The following is a 15,921-nucleotide window of genomic DNA, read 5'->3' on the forward strand; positions in this document are numbered from 1 at the left end:
TACTATTAAGTCTTTATTGTATTTACATTCAAACTTTGAGATAAAGCTCATTAAACAACAAACGGACATGATTGCCCATGCTCTAACTAAGACAACCATATCTTAGCCTAGTAGTTGGTTGACTATTTGATTACCTTGAAAATTTCATTATTAACGAAATTAATTAAATTTGTTATTATAAAAAATAAAATAAAATAATAATTAAAAAGAAACAATTAAATCTTAAATATTTAATTTATAGTTAAAGGGAATAAAAAAAAATCATAATCTCATTAATAATCAATTTAAAAGCAATGTATACAAAACTATGGATTAATTTGATGAATCTCCACCAAACCGAAACATCCATGACCATGTCATTATCCTTAACTACTGTGCACCAGTTCGCACGCTATCCCACCCTTCCCAGACAATACGCGAATTGTTAACGCCTATACACACCCACCCTACACATTGCTTGGTCGGTAACGCAACGCTTGTAACAGGTCAACCGTCAAGGCTAAAATCGTAATTTCACAAACCACTCCAAAGTGGAAAAAAGCTGTTTACTCACTTCAATTCAAGTGGATAGTATAATAGATTTTCTATTTATTTTTTTATTCGATTAAGATTTAACAATAATAATTATTTTTTTTTATGTTGGATTTAACGAAGTCTTCGATTCCGTGTTTCCTTCAGAGTCAGCTTCTTTGTTTGTTAGAGAGAGAAAATATAAAAGTTTTTAGAGAGAGAAAGTGGGTCTTGTTTTAACACAGACAGAAGATCTAGGAGCGTGTTCTTTGATAAGACTTTGAAACATCATGGTCAGCACCTACCTCTTCTTCTTGTTCTTGTTCTTGTTTTTCATCTAATCTAATCTAAATCTATCATGTTTTTCTCTTCCTCAACACCCACTTCTTCTTGGAAACTGAAACTGAAACTTCAACACCCATAATTGTTTTTGGTACTAATTTTCTTCTGGGTTGTTTGTTTCTTTCCAAAGTTTCCATTTTTATAATCTAGGAGTATGTTTTTTGTAAAAGTTATATTTGGGTTTTTTTTTTGTCGATGTTGAAATCTACTAGGTTGTTGTTATGTTTGGGGTATAGTGGAGAAAACTGATCTACTCTTTTTTGCTTTTGATTTCACAGATCTCTTATGTTCTTTGATCTCAGCGTTTTGGAGTGTTTGAGGTTTGTTATGTTATCCTCAACTTTAATGTTTTATGTTCTTGTTATTGTTACGTGTATGCTTCTTTGGGTGTATGAGGTATTTCATTCGATTCTATTAAGGGAAAAGGTAAACTGAAAATAGAGATGATAGATTCTGTTGTTAGATTTGAAATCAGCTTAAATTTGTTTCTGTCAAAAGTATAGAATTTTAAGCTGCTTTAGCTTTTAGGTCCATGTGGGGCTTCGTTTGATGAGAATCTCTTTGTGCTTTTCTCTATCTGTGTTCCTTCCTTTTCTTTCTTGATCACTAAGTATTGAAAATGGAATTTTAAATTAAAGTTTTGTTTGTTTATTTATTTATTTGCAGCTTTTCATTCTACTGGAGGAACATTTATTTATTCTTGAAGTGGTTTTGGTTATATACTAATTACTAAATTCTAAGATTGTGAGGGTGTTTGGAACAAATGTCGTTTCGGAGTATTGTTCGTGACGTGAGGGATGGGATTGGAAGTTTATCGAGTCGGCGTTTTGAGGTGAGGCTTCCTGGACATCAGAAGGGGAAGTCGAGGAGTTCGGTTCATGAATTGCAGGATCAGCCTCCTGTTATACAGAATAGCCGGTGGGCGAGTTTACCGCCGGAGCTTCTTCGTGATGTTATTAAGAGATTGGAATCTAATGAGAGTACTTGGCCTAGCCGGAAACATGTGGTTGCGTGTGCTGCGGTGTGTAAGTCGTGGAGAGAAATGTGCAAAGAAATTGTTAGCAGTCTTGAGTATTGTGGGAAGATTACCTTTCCGGTTTCGCTGAAACAGGTGAGATACTGATTTTCGTTGTTTAAAAGATGTTTAAAATTTGGAACTTTGCCTAATGTTATTGTTTTTGTGCTCGGTTGATTTTTTTTGCAGCCTGGATATAGAGATGGACCAATCCAGTGTTTCATCAAGAGGGACAAATCTAAGCTGACATACCATCTTTTCCTTTGCCTTAGTCCCGGTAAACTTTTCGATACCGAATACACTTTTTTATTTGATCATCTTGTTTTGTGGTTTATTTGAATTTTTCTATGTGATTTATTAACTTATTATTTTTCCTATTGTCTATACTGTATGAAAATTGAAAGTTTCTATCCCTCGCCGTGCGTTGGTTCGATACTTCGATTGTTTGTGAGTCTCTGAATTCTTCATTGTGTTCTTGCAGCCTTGCTTGTTGAAAATGGAAAATTTCTTCTCTCTGCTAAACGCACCAGAAGAACGACTTGCACTGAGTATGTTATATCAATGGATGCAGATAACATATCAAGATCTAGCAGCACTTACATCGGAAAGCTTAGGTACAACCTTTTTTTTAAGCCACAAGAACTCAAATTTTTTGTTCTTTCCTATCATTACACACTTCACATCTATTAACTTTCCCTTGTTTCAGGTCTAATTTTCTTGGAACCAAGTTCATAATTTATGATACGCAGCCTCCCTATAACAATGCTCAGTTGGCGGCTCCACCTGGACGCAGCAGCCGTAGATTCTACTCGAAAAAAGTTTCTCCAAAGGTCCCTAGTGGCAACTACAACGTCGCACAGGTAACCTACGAGTTGAATGTCCTCGGCACAAGAGGCCCACGAAGGATGAACTGCACTATGTACTCAATCCCTTCATCATCCCTTGAGCCCGGCGGCGTTGTCCCCGGCCAGCCAGAGCTCATTTCTCGCTCACTCGAGGATTCTTTCCGTAGCTTATCCTTTGCAAGATCAATCGATAACTCAACCGAGTTTAGCAGCTGTAGATTCTCGGACATAATGGGAGCTAGCATAATGGAAGATAGAAATGAAGACGAGGAGGGGAAGGAGAGACCTCTAGTTCTTAAGAACAAATCTCCAAGATGGCACGAACAGCTGCAATGCTGGTGCCTCAACTTTAGGGGACGTGTGACCGTAGCGTCTGTCAAGAATTTTCAGCTGATCGCTTCAACACAGCCTGCAGCCGTCCCTCCTCGTGCAGCAACTGGACCCGCACCGTCTCAGCCGGCACAGTCTGACCATGACAAGATTATTCTTCAGTTTGGTAAGGTCGGCGAGGACATGTTTACGATGGACTATCGATACCCTCTCTCGGCATTTCAGGCTTTTGCGATATGCTTGACTAGCTTTGACACAAAACTGGCATGTGAATAGTGACAAGAGACATATATATGGTAACCAAGACAAGTAGAGAATGTAATCTCCATTTTAGGAATTCATAGGATGGTGAAGCTGAACCAAGTCATTGATTGTATGCCTCATAGTTACTCTAAATTGTAAAGTACAGAACAATCTCTTCCCAGTGTCCCTTTTTTTTTGCCTTTTTCATTTTCTGAAGTCCTTATTTTTAGTATGTTTTAATGTTTAAACCATCTCTGTCAAACTTTGTTGATGTAGACTTCCATACTTTTTATGGTAAAAGATGTAATGAAAAATGTAGTAGCATTCAATGTCTGTTTGATCTAATGTTTAAGCCTGTCTAACTAAACTCTGTTCTATAATTTTATTTTAATACTAAAAAAGTTTAACTATTGACACATTGTGTAATCAATAGAAAGTCTACCTTTTTTTTATCTGTAAAAAAATTGGTATTAGAAATTCACAAATACAATCACGAAGTTTATGATTCTAACTCTGGTATTTGCGTCCAACTTAACTCTGGTGTTTGCGTCCAACTTAACAATAACTGGCGTCTAACGACTCTGGTGTTCGCGTCCAACTTAGCAATAATTGGCGTCTAACGATTCTAACTCTGGAGTTTGGTGTCAGTGTTTAAGTTTTTTATTATACAAGTTAGAAGTTTCAAGGGTCATATATAAACCTCATTAGGGAATTCTCTTGTCCTTATTATGTAATCTACTATGGCCATTAGGACTATGGTTATGGATTAGTGATGTTATAGTTTATTAATCTCATGATCTCATTCTCTCAATTGGATTTATTATCTTATTATTATACAACTAGTAAACAGATCTCTGCAATGCATCAGTAAGATTTGGATGGTGGGTTGTGACGTTTGACAGAAAATAAACAATGAAATATTCTAAACGGAAAGTTAATAAAGGTAGAATAATTTTTCATATCAACATTTTCATTGTTTATAGGATTGGAAGCTTGAACTTTATAAACTCCACAAAACATGATAATTATGAAATACACTTTCATATCAAACCAGGTTGTACATCCTAAAGTAAATATTTATGATGTAATTTTTGTATACACATGCATCTAAGTAAATTATGGCAAATAGATTAGGTATTTATAAGTAATTTAAAGTGTTATTATAGAATGGTTTGATTTGATTTGATTTGATTACATGAATGAATAAAAAAAGTTTATACTAATGAGTGGTTCAAATGCTTAATTGGTTGTACCTAAATCTTAGACGTTGGATTGGATATGTGCCCACTTAAAAATGTCTCCAAACACACCCTCTTACTATTTGCTTTCAAAAGTACTACTAATGTTTAACTATTTATATGATAATCGTACCTTAATTACTAAGTCGAACCTCTATGTATTTATTAAAAAATAAAATTGAATTATAATGATAATTGTGTCACAACTAACTCATAATTTTTAATTTGACTAATTGAAGTGGTGGATCTTATCCAAAATTTTAGGGGAAACTGCCGCAAGCACCAATTAAAGTTAGTATAATTAAAATTTAATATTAAAATTTAAAATTTAATAAATTGGCTAGATATAATTTAGTAATTTATAAAGAGATCAAATTCCCATGTTGCTTATGAATGCTTGGGATGTTGGATTTATAAGAGAGGGGATCCATTCACCCATCGCCTTAAATTTTTTGTAGATACGTGGTGTAAAGGTCTCTTGTAACCATGGACATTTGATTCATTATTAACACATCCGGACCTCGCTCCATGGACTTATCCAACAAGTGCTATCAAGAGCCTTGGTTTGGTGGGGTATAAATTTTAGTATACTTTGTGATTGTAGTTTCGTCTGATCTTCGACGTCAAAAAAGAAATTTTATACTCTGTGTTGGTTGGGAAAATTTTGGTTTGCTGCAGGATAGATTTTGGTTGCAATGTAAAAATTTTCAAGTGCAGTGAAGGTTGACTTAGAGAAATTTAATGGAAGAATCAATTTTGTCTTGTGAAAAATTCAAGTCAAAGATGTTTTAATACAATTAGGAGTACACAAGGCGTTGAAAAGAAACATTTCCAACATTTCCAACGAGAAGTGTGAGAAACTGGATTTGAGAGCTTCCAGTACAATCCACATGTCTTTGTTTAAGAATTTTCTTGTGAATGTACTTGGTACGTGGTCAACCTAAGTGCTTTGGAAGAAACTTGAATGGCTATATCATGGAAATAGTATATCAAATAGTTTATTGTTGAATGAGCAATTTCATAGCTTGTGTATGGATGAACATTCAAAAGTATTTGATCATCTAAGTGTTTTAAAAGGTATTGCTTATGAATTAGAAACTATTGGAGTCAAGATTGATGATGAAGATAAAGTTTTGAGACTCACATGGTCTCTTCCAATGAGCATATTAAACATGTTTTGATATATGGGAAGGAAACTTTGAGTTTTGAAGAAGTTGCTAGTAAAATTATTTCTGAAGAAAGAAGGTTGAAGGGTGAGGATAATACTTCTTCAAACTCAATGTTGGTTGCTAGAGGAAGGTCTTGTGTGAAAAAAAGCAATGAAACAAGTGTGAAATGTTGGAAATAAGATAGATTGGACATATAAAGTATAAGTGTCCTGATGGGGGAGCGTCCTCTCTCTTATGGTCCTATATCATTAGTCTCATTGGTGCTCTGACTCTCCCGGACTCCCCAACAGTGATATCAGAGTCGTGGTTCGGCTTGGTGGGGAGCGGGAGCTGGATTCAGTGTTGGATCTTATTATAGGATGTGGAGGACTCACACATATGGGGGAGAATGTTGGGTGCAAGTGTGATTGATTAAAGTCCCACATTTTCTATTAATGGGTTGAATGTTAGATTTATAAGAGAGAAGATCCATTCACCCATCACTTTAAGGTTTTAGGTGAAGATGTGGCGTCTCCCTCTCTTGTGGTGTTGGGGCATTAGTCTCGTTGGTGCATCCGCCTTCTCCGGACTCCCCAATAGTGGTATCAGAGTTGTGGTTCGACTTGGTGGGGGAGCGGGCACTACGCCAAAAATGAGTTTTACTAGCGCACCTTAGACATCGCTTTCTTCCAAAAGTGCTGCTATAAGTTAAATAAAAAATAAAACACGGAAACTGTATACGAAAAAGAGTAAAAGCGCGGCTAAAAGGCCTACCTTAGACAACGCTTTTCTCAGAAGCGCTGTCTAAATTCATGTAAAATTTTTTAAAAATATTCTCAAAAGCGAGGCCCATATTAGCCAACGCTTTCAATAGCGCTGCTAAAGGTCTACCTTAGCCAGCGCTTTTTCTCCAAAGCGCTGTCTTAGACGAATTATACTAACACTAATAAAAAAATAGATTCTAATCACTGTTAAACTTACTTTCTATTCTCTATTATCGTTTTTCTTCTCTCCCAAGTAAAAACCCGAGAATCTCAATTAATCAGTGTTAACCCTAGAATCTCACCAAAATCTTCTGAATCCTCAACGAAATCGGAAAACCCTCATGAAAATTTCTTCTTTTGCACGACCGCGAATTCAGAAATCGAACCCAACACCTTCTCAATCCATTTCAACAACTATTCCATCAACATTGCATCGTAAGTATCTTACTCAAAACCACTTTCTCATCGATTCCATCTCTACTTTTGTTCAACCTAAAATTTCATTTTGTTTTCGCGACCTAACAGATTTGAAGGAAATAGCATTGAAACTGGTTCAAACTCTAAGGAAGTTCGTAGGATTTCTCGTGTCGTACGCCTTACAATTGCTTTAAGGTCTAAACTCACAGCTCCAGTTCTCTCATCGTTCATCGATCACGGTCTTCCTACTACTTCTGAGTCTCATTCTAGGTTATCTTCTTATCTTCCTAAGGTAATCTGTTTTCTCTGATTTAAACCTTTACATTGTATTAGGTGTTAGGTCTGTTTGAATTGACTTATTCATAAACAACTTATAACTTACATTTAGCAATTGAGTAAGAAAACCACAATCATAGAATTTCTTAACAAAAACTTAACTGTCACAAGTAGTTTTCCCATACATGTGCCTCTCGATAAGCAGTTTTACCATACACGTGTCTCTCTCTATGAGTGAATCAAATTTCATGTATTATTGTTTTTTTATGTTTGCTTGAGCCCATACAAATATTTTTTAGTTTGCAAACAAGTTATTATTTAACTTTGAACCCTCAAGTTATTTTATATAGCCTAGCGTTCAAATGGGCACTCCTGTGCTCGTTTGTTCATTTTTTTAATGTGCACAGCGTCAAAACCCAAACGTATTTCTTTATTTCATATTGATCTTAATTTAAAATATTTATTAAATAAATTTTGTGATAGAAATTAAAAATAAAATAGATGAATTGTAAAAAAAATAGATGAATTGTAAAAAAAATAGATGAATTGTAAAATAAGATCACCTGAAAATGAACTATATAAATAGGTATTAAATAGGAGTTAATTACATGCATTTATTTTTAATTACCAAATGTGTTTAAACTAAGATATATTAGTCTAAACTCACTTAACTCGCGTGTTTGTTTGTCCGCTTTTTTTATTTCACAAATTCGTGTATGTATTTTATTATGTTTTTCCCATACTTCTCTTTAAAAAAAGAATATTATTTGAACATAGTTATTAAAAAATAAAAATAAAATGATAATGTTTACTCCCTCCCTCCCTCTCTCTAAACTCACTTAGCTCGCTTGTTTGTTTGTCAGCTTTTTTTATTTCACAAATTCGTGTATGTATTTTATTATGTTTTTCCCATACGTCTCTTTAAAAAAAAATACTATTTGAACATATTTATTAAAAAATAAAATGATAATGTTTACTCCCCCCTCTCATTAATTAAAAAAAATTGTAATCTTCATATCAATTTATCAATGCACAGATAATTGCTAATTTATATTTAGCAAACATACTGCACTTCTAAGAAACTAATTACTAAACTGTTTTAAAATATTTCATATTCTTTACCTTAACTTCTAATTGAATAAAATCAATTAAAGAAACTAAAATAATAATTGAAATATCTATCTCTAAATTAGTAGTAATTATAATGTCTTACCAGTTAAGAGAAAAAGTAGTTCTATTATGTTGAACAAATAGATTCCCAACAATATGTTTTTCATTTCCTATTTCTCATAATTAAAATATTAAAAGATTAAAAACAAAATCCGATGAAACAAATTTAAAATTGAAGAACCGGAGATAGATCAATACCTAGAGAACAAACATAAGCAATAAGTTGAAGGCTAAAGAAGAAATTGTTGGAACAAGTCATAAACTTGCTATGAACATCAATGGTGAAAAGTGAATTTGGGGAAGATGAAGTGGAATAGAGTAAATTGAGAGAGAGAGAGAGAGAGTTGAGGAAAAAAGTTTATTATTCAGAAATGGCATTAGTTGCAATATTACACAAAATAGTCCTTTTATAGTGTGTACAAAACTAAGCAACTATAACAAAACAACTAATAAACTGAACAAAATAACATTGTTATTTTTCAAAATATCGTGCTAGAAACCGTTTTCCAAAAACCTAGAAACCGGTTTCTTATTCGAAACCAGCTCTGGAAACCGGTTTCTTCTTCGAAACCTGCAAATTCCAGAACCAGCCAAAATGCTTATTCCAATAAGCTGTTTCTCCAAAACAGCTACCAGAGGTCTCCAAAATGCATATGACTTAAAACCAACTTTCAACAAACCACCTTAAGTCAAGTGCTCAACATTCCTCATGTTCAAACTCCTCAATAGCTTCTTGAAAACTTCATTCGATACCGCTTTTGTCAACAAGTCCGCAACTTGCTTTTCACTTGTGCAGTACACTAACCTCAACTAGCCTACACTTACCAAATTCAGGATAATCATTATCAACTTTCATCCACTATGGTGAGTCTGCTGGATGTCGCAACTTTCCATCAATAATTCTTTCATCTGCATGCCAAGTCAAGTGTCTTGAATCGGTTTCACTACGATACATGCGTCTAAATCTCGGAATTATAGGAAAATACCATAAAACTTTTGCCAGAGACAACTTTTTCTTATATCGAGGGGAACCGCATTTAGGACACTCATTTAACGCTGCATACTCGTTTCGAAACAAAACGCAATCTTTTGGACAAGCATGTATCCTATCATAGCTCAGGCCAATAGAGGACAACATCTTTTTGGCCTCATACATTCGATTGGGAAGAACATTATACTCTGGTAGCATATCTTTCATAAGGGCTAATAACTCAGTGAAACTTTTATCTGACCATCCATTTTTCGACTTTAAGTTGTACAACTTTAACACCACAGACAATCTTGTGAATTTTGTACAACCATCATACAACAGTTTCTCTGCATCGCTTACCAACCTCTAAAACATTTCGGGAAAATCCTCAAGATCTTCTTCAAGTGCTTCTGCAATCTCTTCGACTCGATCATAATCGTATGTGTTTGTGCCATTGTCGTTTGAAGCATACGTCGTATTATCCCCTGATTTGACATTCCCGTTACTTTTCTCACCATGCAAATTCCAACATGTATAACTTCTATCAATTCCAAACAGTACTAAATGCGATGCCAACTGAACCACGTCAACCCGACTCCCATAACAACAACCTAAGCAAGGACACTTCATTCGACTCGGGTCTTCAGCGTGCGCAACCGCAAATTTAACTAATTTCGATACCCCTTTCTCGTACTCTTTCGACAATCGATTTGAATGCATCCATGTCTTATCCATGTCTTAATTAAGCTAAACAAAAACAAAATATTAAGGCACAACTAATTAGAGTAGAAACGATCCATCATAGCAGTTCATTCAAAGCATAAAGTTAGTAAGTTCATCACTTAACGATTAACAGCATTGCCATCAAGAATCATAACAAAAACAGAAAAGATCCGAGTTTGATTCTCGATTTTACTACTAAGTAAGCTAAACAAAAACGCTAATTAGTCACACAACTATAACAAAAGAATAACTAATTACCTGTAGTGAAATTTAGGAGCCTCTAGAACCACACACCGTAAGATAATCTGATGTCTCTAGTGACATTCTCTTAAAAAATCTTTAATATCCCCGGAAAAACAAAGTTTAGAACAATTAGCCTTTACCATGGTCGGCTCAGAACAATTTCAAAGCTACATGGGGCATTAAATCATAGAGGTGCCACTATTATCACAAAGTCAATTAAAGTATAAGAATTACATGAAACTCATAAAATAGAACTACTCCATAAAGCACAAAAACAATCTCATTTTAACTTTCAACAAACACAACAATAGCATAATAGAACTACTTTTTTTTGGGCTGGAAAATGAAACTAATCTCATTTAAACAATTTTAAGAATCTGTTACTAAGAGTGATAACATCATTCTACTGTAAAATTTATGAGAAAAAAATAATAGAACTGTCATGAAGAATTTACAGAACTAAGGTAACTATGTCAATGGCTAACATTTGAATATATATATATATATATATATATATATATATATATATATATATATATATATATATATATATATATATATATATATATATATATATATATATATATATATATATATATATATATATATATATATATATATATATATGACATAACTAAGGTAACTATGTCAACACTGACAATTGATCCTTCATTCAATCAAATGCAACAGCAAGCAGGAATTTCTTGTTAGAGAAACAAAACATCATTTTATAAAATCTTTTCATTCACACTTGAAAAATATCGTGTGTTTCAGCCACAAAAAATATCGGTAGCTGCAAACTTGAAGGTATGAGAGTAATGTTAGTCAAGAGGGTGGAGGGTATTTTGAGCTTACCTGCTTTGTGTAAGAACCAGAAAGAAAGAAATTCTTCACTGGTGTCTTCTGGTCAGGTCTAAATGGATCTTTGCCAGGCCCCTCATGGTACCGAGATTGGCCAATTTTAACAACAGATGACCAAGTCACTTCTAAGCCTTGAGATGATGGGAACAGGGATATGACCTGATTACAATTTTTAAACCAATTTAAGATGCCCATTTTTCATGCCATTACTAAAACAATAATGAAAAGATCATTAAAACAAAACTTTAACAAATGTCGCATATTTTTAAACTATTTCATTGTAACAAAACCATAATAGGAACTTCTGAAGTATTAGAATATATAGTCCCATTGTAACTATTTCATTCCTAACTTACAGAAATTCCATTATATGTTTATAAGTGCTCATGGAGAAGTTAGATGAGAGAGCTTTGAAAATGTAGAGGTACATAAGCAAATTTCAACTTATACAAGAAGTTAATACATAGAAGATACATGGTCACTGCAAGATCATTTCAATTTAGAGAGTGCTCATGCAGTTTACAAAGTGCTAAATTCATCAAAATTTTGGCAAATTTCGCTGTAGCAAGCACCATACCAGCAGAAGGCAGCTTGTTGGCATAATAAATAGCAGTGCAGGTCTACTATACTTCTCTTGCTTGAGACATAAATCTTGTAAATATTTATTGATCAATAAAAAACTACTTAGAAGCTTTAGTGGTTGCAATATACTCAACATCATAAAAGATAAACAACATACTTTTATAATATTGATATCTAAGACATTGTCTCATGTAAAAGTCATTAAGTATCTAGAAGCTTATTTTCTAGAATTGAGACGAATGCCTGTTTTCGCACATGAGTATATATCTAACATAAGCTCAACACCCCAAAGCATAAGATAACTATGGAAATGTCTCCAAGATATAAGAGAATCAAAAAGTGTTGATTATTGATGTAGTGTTGACAGTGGGATAATGTCAACTGATCTTATATAGGCAACACATGCATACACGCCTAGTTGGATGCTTTGTTATATATATAAATTTTGAGCGACTGAAACAATGCAATGGTAAATTTTGGCATTGGATAATTCATCTTTAATTTCAAAAAAGATTTCTCCCAAACAAAAATTGGACCGTAAGTTAAGAAGCGGTTTGTAGAAGCAGTATTATATCCGTAGTAAATCTATAACTATATATAAAAGGATAGCCTATTTTTTTTCTCAATAATACCCTTTATAATTAGTGTAATTATTTAAAAGAAAAACTAACAGTTTTAGTTTTGGGTGTTGAAAAAAAAAGGTGTAGTAACTTCCACTTCCTATCTTACGGTTAAAAAAATTCAAAAACTCAAGCAAACTACCATCTCCTTATTTCTTCTTTCTTTACATCTCCCACTCTCTTCTTTGTCTTCCTAATATATTTTCCCTTTTACAGAAATTTGTTAAGACATGATGGCAAAGTCATGCTGGTATGAATTCTCCGTTAATCTCTCTTTTAAATTCTTAACTCACTCTCTCTCTCTCTCCTAGGCCTTTAATTAATATTAGGGTTCAGATTTATTCCCTTTAATTTGATTGATCCCACAAAATACATGTTCGTTCTTTAATTACTCTATCTTTCATCCTATTACTCTACATTACTCCGTTATTTATTGAATTCGGTTTTGATTATAGTTATTGTTTTATGTGTTTTTTAAAATTTTATTGGATTTGGTGGATTTGTGTCTTGCCAAAGAGATTGTTTCCTTTGACAGTTTAATTTTTATTTTAGTACCAATTGTATACAGTAGGAAACAATATGTCTGTCAAATGTGTTTATTTTGGTATGTAATTACGATTTTACTAAGAAATTTTCACATTATTCTTGGCCACCAAGAAAGGAAAAGGTACAAAAAGATAGAGAATGAAAAAGAAAGGAAGTGGAGACAGTGTAAGAGAAATAAACATTTTCTCTATATGTGTTCCTTCCTTTTATTTATTGATCACTAAGTATTGAAAATGGAATTTTAAATATTAAAGTTTTGTTTGTTTATTTGTTTGCAGCTATTCATTCTAGTGGGAGAACATTTTTTTATTCTTGAAGTGATTTTGGTGATATCCTAATTACTAAATTCTAAGATTGTGAGGGTGTTGGAACAAATGTCATTTCGGAGTATTGTTCGTGACGTGAGGGATGGAATTGGAAGTTTATGGAGTCCGCGTTTTGAGGTGAGGCTTCCTGGAGATCAGAACGGGAAGTCGAGGAGTTCGGTCCATGAGTTGCAGGATCAGCCTCCTGTTATACAGAATAGCCGGTGGGCGAGTTTACCGCCGGAGCTTCTTCGTGATGTTATTAAGAGATTGGAATCTAATGAGAGTACTTGGCCTAGTCGGAAACATGTGGTTGCGTGTGCTGCAGTGTGCAAGTCGTGGAGAGAAATGTGCAAAGAAATTGTTAGCAGTCTTGAGTATTGTGGGAAGATTACTTTCCCGGTTTCACTGAAACAGGTGAGATACCGATTTTCTTTGTTTAAAGGATGCTTAAATTTGGAACTTTGCCTAATATTATCGCTTTTGTGCGTGCATGTTTGATTTTTATTGCAGCCCGGGTATAGAGATGGACCAATCCAGTGTTTCATCAAGAGGGACAAATCTAAGCTGACATACCACCTTTTCCTTTGCCTCAGTCCCGGTAAACTTTTTGATACCGTATTATCTTTTTATTTGATATATTCTTGTCTTGTGATTTATTTGAATTTTTCTACGTGATTTATTATCTTACGAGTTATGGCGCTTGATGGTTTATTTTTCATCTTGTCCATGCTGTATGAAAGTCGAAAGTTTCTATCCCACTCTGTGTATTGGTTCGGTACTTCAATTGTTATCTATGCTGGCATAAATATGAATTGAACAAGTTTTAAGATCAGGTAGTTTGTTGGTATCTGAATTCTGCACTGTGTTCCTGCAGCTTTGCTAGTTGAAAATGGAAAATTTCTTCTCTCGGCTAAACGCACCAGAAGAACGATTTGCAATGAGTATGTTATATCAATGGATGCAGATAACATATCACGATCTAGCAGCACTTACATTGGAAAGCTTAGGTATGGCTTTTCTTTTTTAAGCCGCAAGAACTCGAGTCTATTGTTCTTTCCTTACCATTATGCACTTCACGTATTAACTTTCCCTTGTTTCAGGTCTAATAATTTTCTTGGAACCAAGTTCATAATTTACGATACACAGCCTCCATATAACAATGCTCAGTTGGCGGCTCCACCTGGACGCAACAGCAGTAGATTCTACTCAAAAAAAGTTTCTCCAAAGGTCCCTAGTGGCAACTACAACGTCGCACAGGTCACCTATGGCTTTAATGTCCTCGGCACCCGAGGTCCACGCACCCAAGGTCCACGAAGGATGAATTGCACTATGTACTCAATCCCTTCATCATCCCTTGAGCCCGGTGGCGTTGTCCCAGGCCAGCCAGAGCTCATTTCTCGCTCACTCGAGGATTCTTTCCGTAGCTTATCCTTTGCAAGGTCAATCGATAACTCAACCGAGTTTAGCAGTTGTAGATTCTCGGGCATAATGGGAGCTAGCATAATGGAAGATAGAAATGAAGACGAGGAGGGGAAGGAGAGACCTCTAGTTCTTAAGAACAAATCTTCAGGATGGAACGAACAGCAGCAATGCTGGTGCCTTGACTTTAGGGGACGCGTGACCGTAACGTCCGTCAAGAATTTTCAGCTGATCGCTTCAACACAGCCAGCAGCCGTCCCTCCTTGCGCAGCAACAGGACCTGCGCCGTCGCAGCCGGCTCAGTCTGACCATGACAAGATTATTCTTCAGTTCGGTAAGGTTGGCGAGGACATGTTTACGATGGACTATCGATACCCTCTCTCGGCGTTTCAGGCTTTTGCGATATGCTTGACTAGCTTTGACACAAATATTTATTAGATGAGTGGTTCAAATGCTTAATTGGTTGTACCTAAATCTTAGATGTTGGATTGGATATGTGCCCACTTAAGAATGTCTCCAAACACACCCTCTTACTATTTGCTTTCAAAAGTACCACTAATGTTTAACTATTTGTATGATATATATTCGTACTTTAATTATTAAGGCTATGTCTTGGAAAAATAACAGCTGGATAATAAGTTCGTTGATAGCTATAGCTTATGACTAAGGGGTGATGACTGATGAATTGTAGCGGATGACTAATGATTTATAGCTGATAAATTAATTAAAATATTTGTTAAAACTAGTTGTTCAAATAGATGATAAATTAAAATGATATAAAAAATATTTAATATATAATTATTTTTTAATTAAAATAAATTATAAAGGGCAATAGTGGATTTTAGTTAAAATAATAAAGATAAAATGGAATAAAATATGATAAGGTATAAGCTATAAGTTAAAACTCTATTTAAAATACCGTATGAAAAATAAGTTATAAATTAGTAAAATAAGCTATAAGCTCGTGATGAAAAGACTGTTACCAAACAAATTTTTTATTGTCATATGAGCTAATAATTACAGTGGAGAAAAATAATTACGTGTATATATTTTATGAGAGTTTTATTGTACATCGCATTAGAATTTTTTTTATAACACACAATCATATGAAACATTCTATTTAAATTTTATTGCGTTAACACATGGAATAGTATTGGGTTAACGTCTCTCTATCTCTATCTGAAATTAACATTTTATTGTGTTAACACATGCAATAGTATTGTGTTAACGTCTCTCTGAAAGCAACATTTTATTGCGTTAACACATAGAATAGTATCGGGTTAACGTCTCTCTCTCTCTCTCACTCTTCCTCTCTCTCTATATCTATCTCTCTCTCTAAAAGCAACATTTT

At 34.3% G+C, this 15,921-nt stretch overlaps 2 protein-coding genes and 1 long non-coding RNA gene across 7 annotated transcripts; 2 read left to right on the plus strand and 1 right to left on the minus strand.

Moving 5' to 3' along the window:
* Positions 1 to 704: 704 nt before the first annotated feature.
* LOC131628410 (tubby-like F-box protein 8) lies at positions 705 to 3,630 on the plus strand. Of its 2 annotated transcripts, none has more exons than XM_058899245.1 (6): positions 705 to 803; positions 1,131 to 1,172; positions 1,519 to 1,963; positions 2,057 to 2,144; positions 2,349 to 2,481; positions 2,574 to 3,630. In XM_058899245.1, exons 3-6 carry the CDS (start codon positions 1,616 to 1,618, stop codon positions 3,316 to 3,318), a joined length of 1,314 nt encoding a protein of 437 aa, XP_058755228.1. In that variant the 5' UTR covers positions 705 to 803; positions 1,131 to 1,172; positions 1,519 to 1,615; the 3' UTR covers positions 3,319 to 3,630. The 2 variants fall into 2 exon arrangements, with proteins under 2 accessions (XP_058755228.1, XP_058755229.1); XM_058899246.1 differs by lacking the exon at positions 705 to 803 and adding an exon at positions 847 to 943.
* Positions 705 to 15,139, plus strand: LOC131628409 (tubby-like F-box protein 8). Of its 4 annotated transcripts, none has more exons than XM_058899241.1 (6): positions 705 to 803; positions 1,131 to 1,172; positions 13,122 to 13,565; positions 13,662 to 13,749; positions 14,026 to 14,158; positions 14,252 to 15,139. In XM_058899241.1, the coding sequence occupies exons 3-6, from the start codon at positions 13,218 to 13,220 to the stop codon at positions 15,006 to 15,008; spliced, it is 1,326 nt and encodes a 441-aa protein (XP_058755224.1). In that variant the 5' UTR covers positions 705 to 803; positions 1,131 to 1,172; positions 13,122 to 13,217; the 3' UTR covers positions 15,009 to 15,139. The 4 variants fall into 4 exon arrangements, with proteins under 4 accessions (XP_058755224.1, XP_058755225.1, XP_058755227.1 ...); XM_058899242.1 differs by lacking the exon at positions 705 to 803 and adding an exon at positions 846 to 943; XM_058899243.1 differs by lacking the exons at positions 705 to 803; positions 1,131 to 1,172 and adding exons at positions 12,412 to 12,547; positions 12,955 to 13,008.
* Positions 8,678 to 11,716, minus strand: LOC131628411 (uncharacterized). The gene is made up of 3 exons (XR_009291790.1): positions 11,090 to 11,716; positions 10,250 to 10,328; positions 8,678 to 10,015 (listed from the first exon to the last, which is right to left on the minus strand). It is a non-coding gene; the product is annotated as an uncharacterized LOC131628411 (long non-coding RNA).
* Positions 15,140 to 15,921: the final 782 nt, after the last annotated feature.

The sequence above is a fragment of the Vicia villosa genome, unplaced genomic scaffold, assembly GCF_029867415.1.
Source record: "Vicia villosa cultivar HV-30 ecotype Madison, WI unplaced genomic scaffold, Vvil1.0 ctg.000451F_1_1_3, whole genome shotgun sequence".
Taxonomy (NCBI): Eukaryota; Viridiplantae; Streptophyta; class Magnoliopsida; order Fabales; family Fabaceae; genus Vicia; species Vicia villosa.

Excerpts from the sequence above, each read along its gene's own strand:
- LOC131628410 (XM_058899245.1), top strand. The coding sequence starts at position 1,616 with ATGTCGTTTCGGAGTATTGTTCGTGACGTGAGGGATGGGATTGGAAGT. Across the intron at positions 2,145-2,348 it reads TTTCCTTTGCCTTAGTCCCG|CCTTGCTTGTTGAAAATGGA; the intron begins GTAAACTTTTCG and ends GTGTTCTTGCAG. Across the intron at positions 2,482-2,573 it reads ACTTACATCGGAAAGCTTAG|GTCTAATTTTCTTGGAACCA; the intron begins GTACAACCTTTT and ends CCCTTGTTTCAG.
- LOC131628409 (XM_058899241.1), top strand. The coding sequence starts at position 13,218 with ATGTCATTTCGGAGTATTGTTCGTGACGTGAGGGATGGAATTGGAAGT. Across the intron at positions 13,566-13,661 it reads TCCCGGTTTCACTGAAACAG|CCCGGGTATAGAGATGGACC; the intron begins GTGAGATACCGA and ends TTTTTATTGCAG. Across the intron at positions 14,159-14,251 it reads ACTTACATTGGAAAGCTTAG|GTCTAATAATTTTCTTGGAA; the intron begins GTATGGCTTTTC and ends CCCTTGTTTCAG.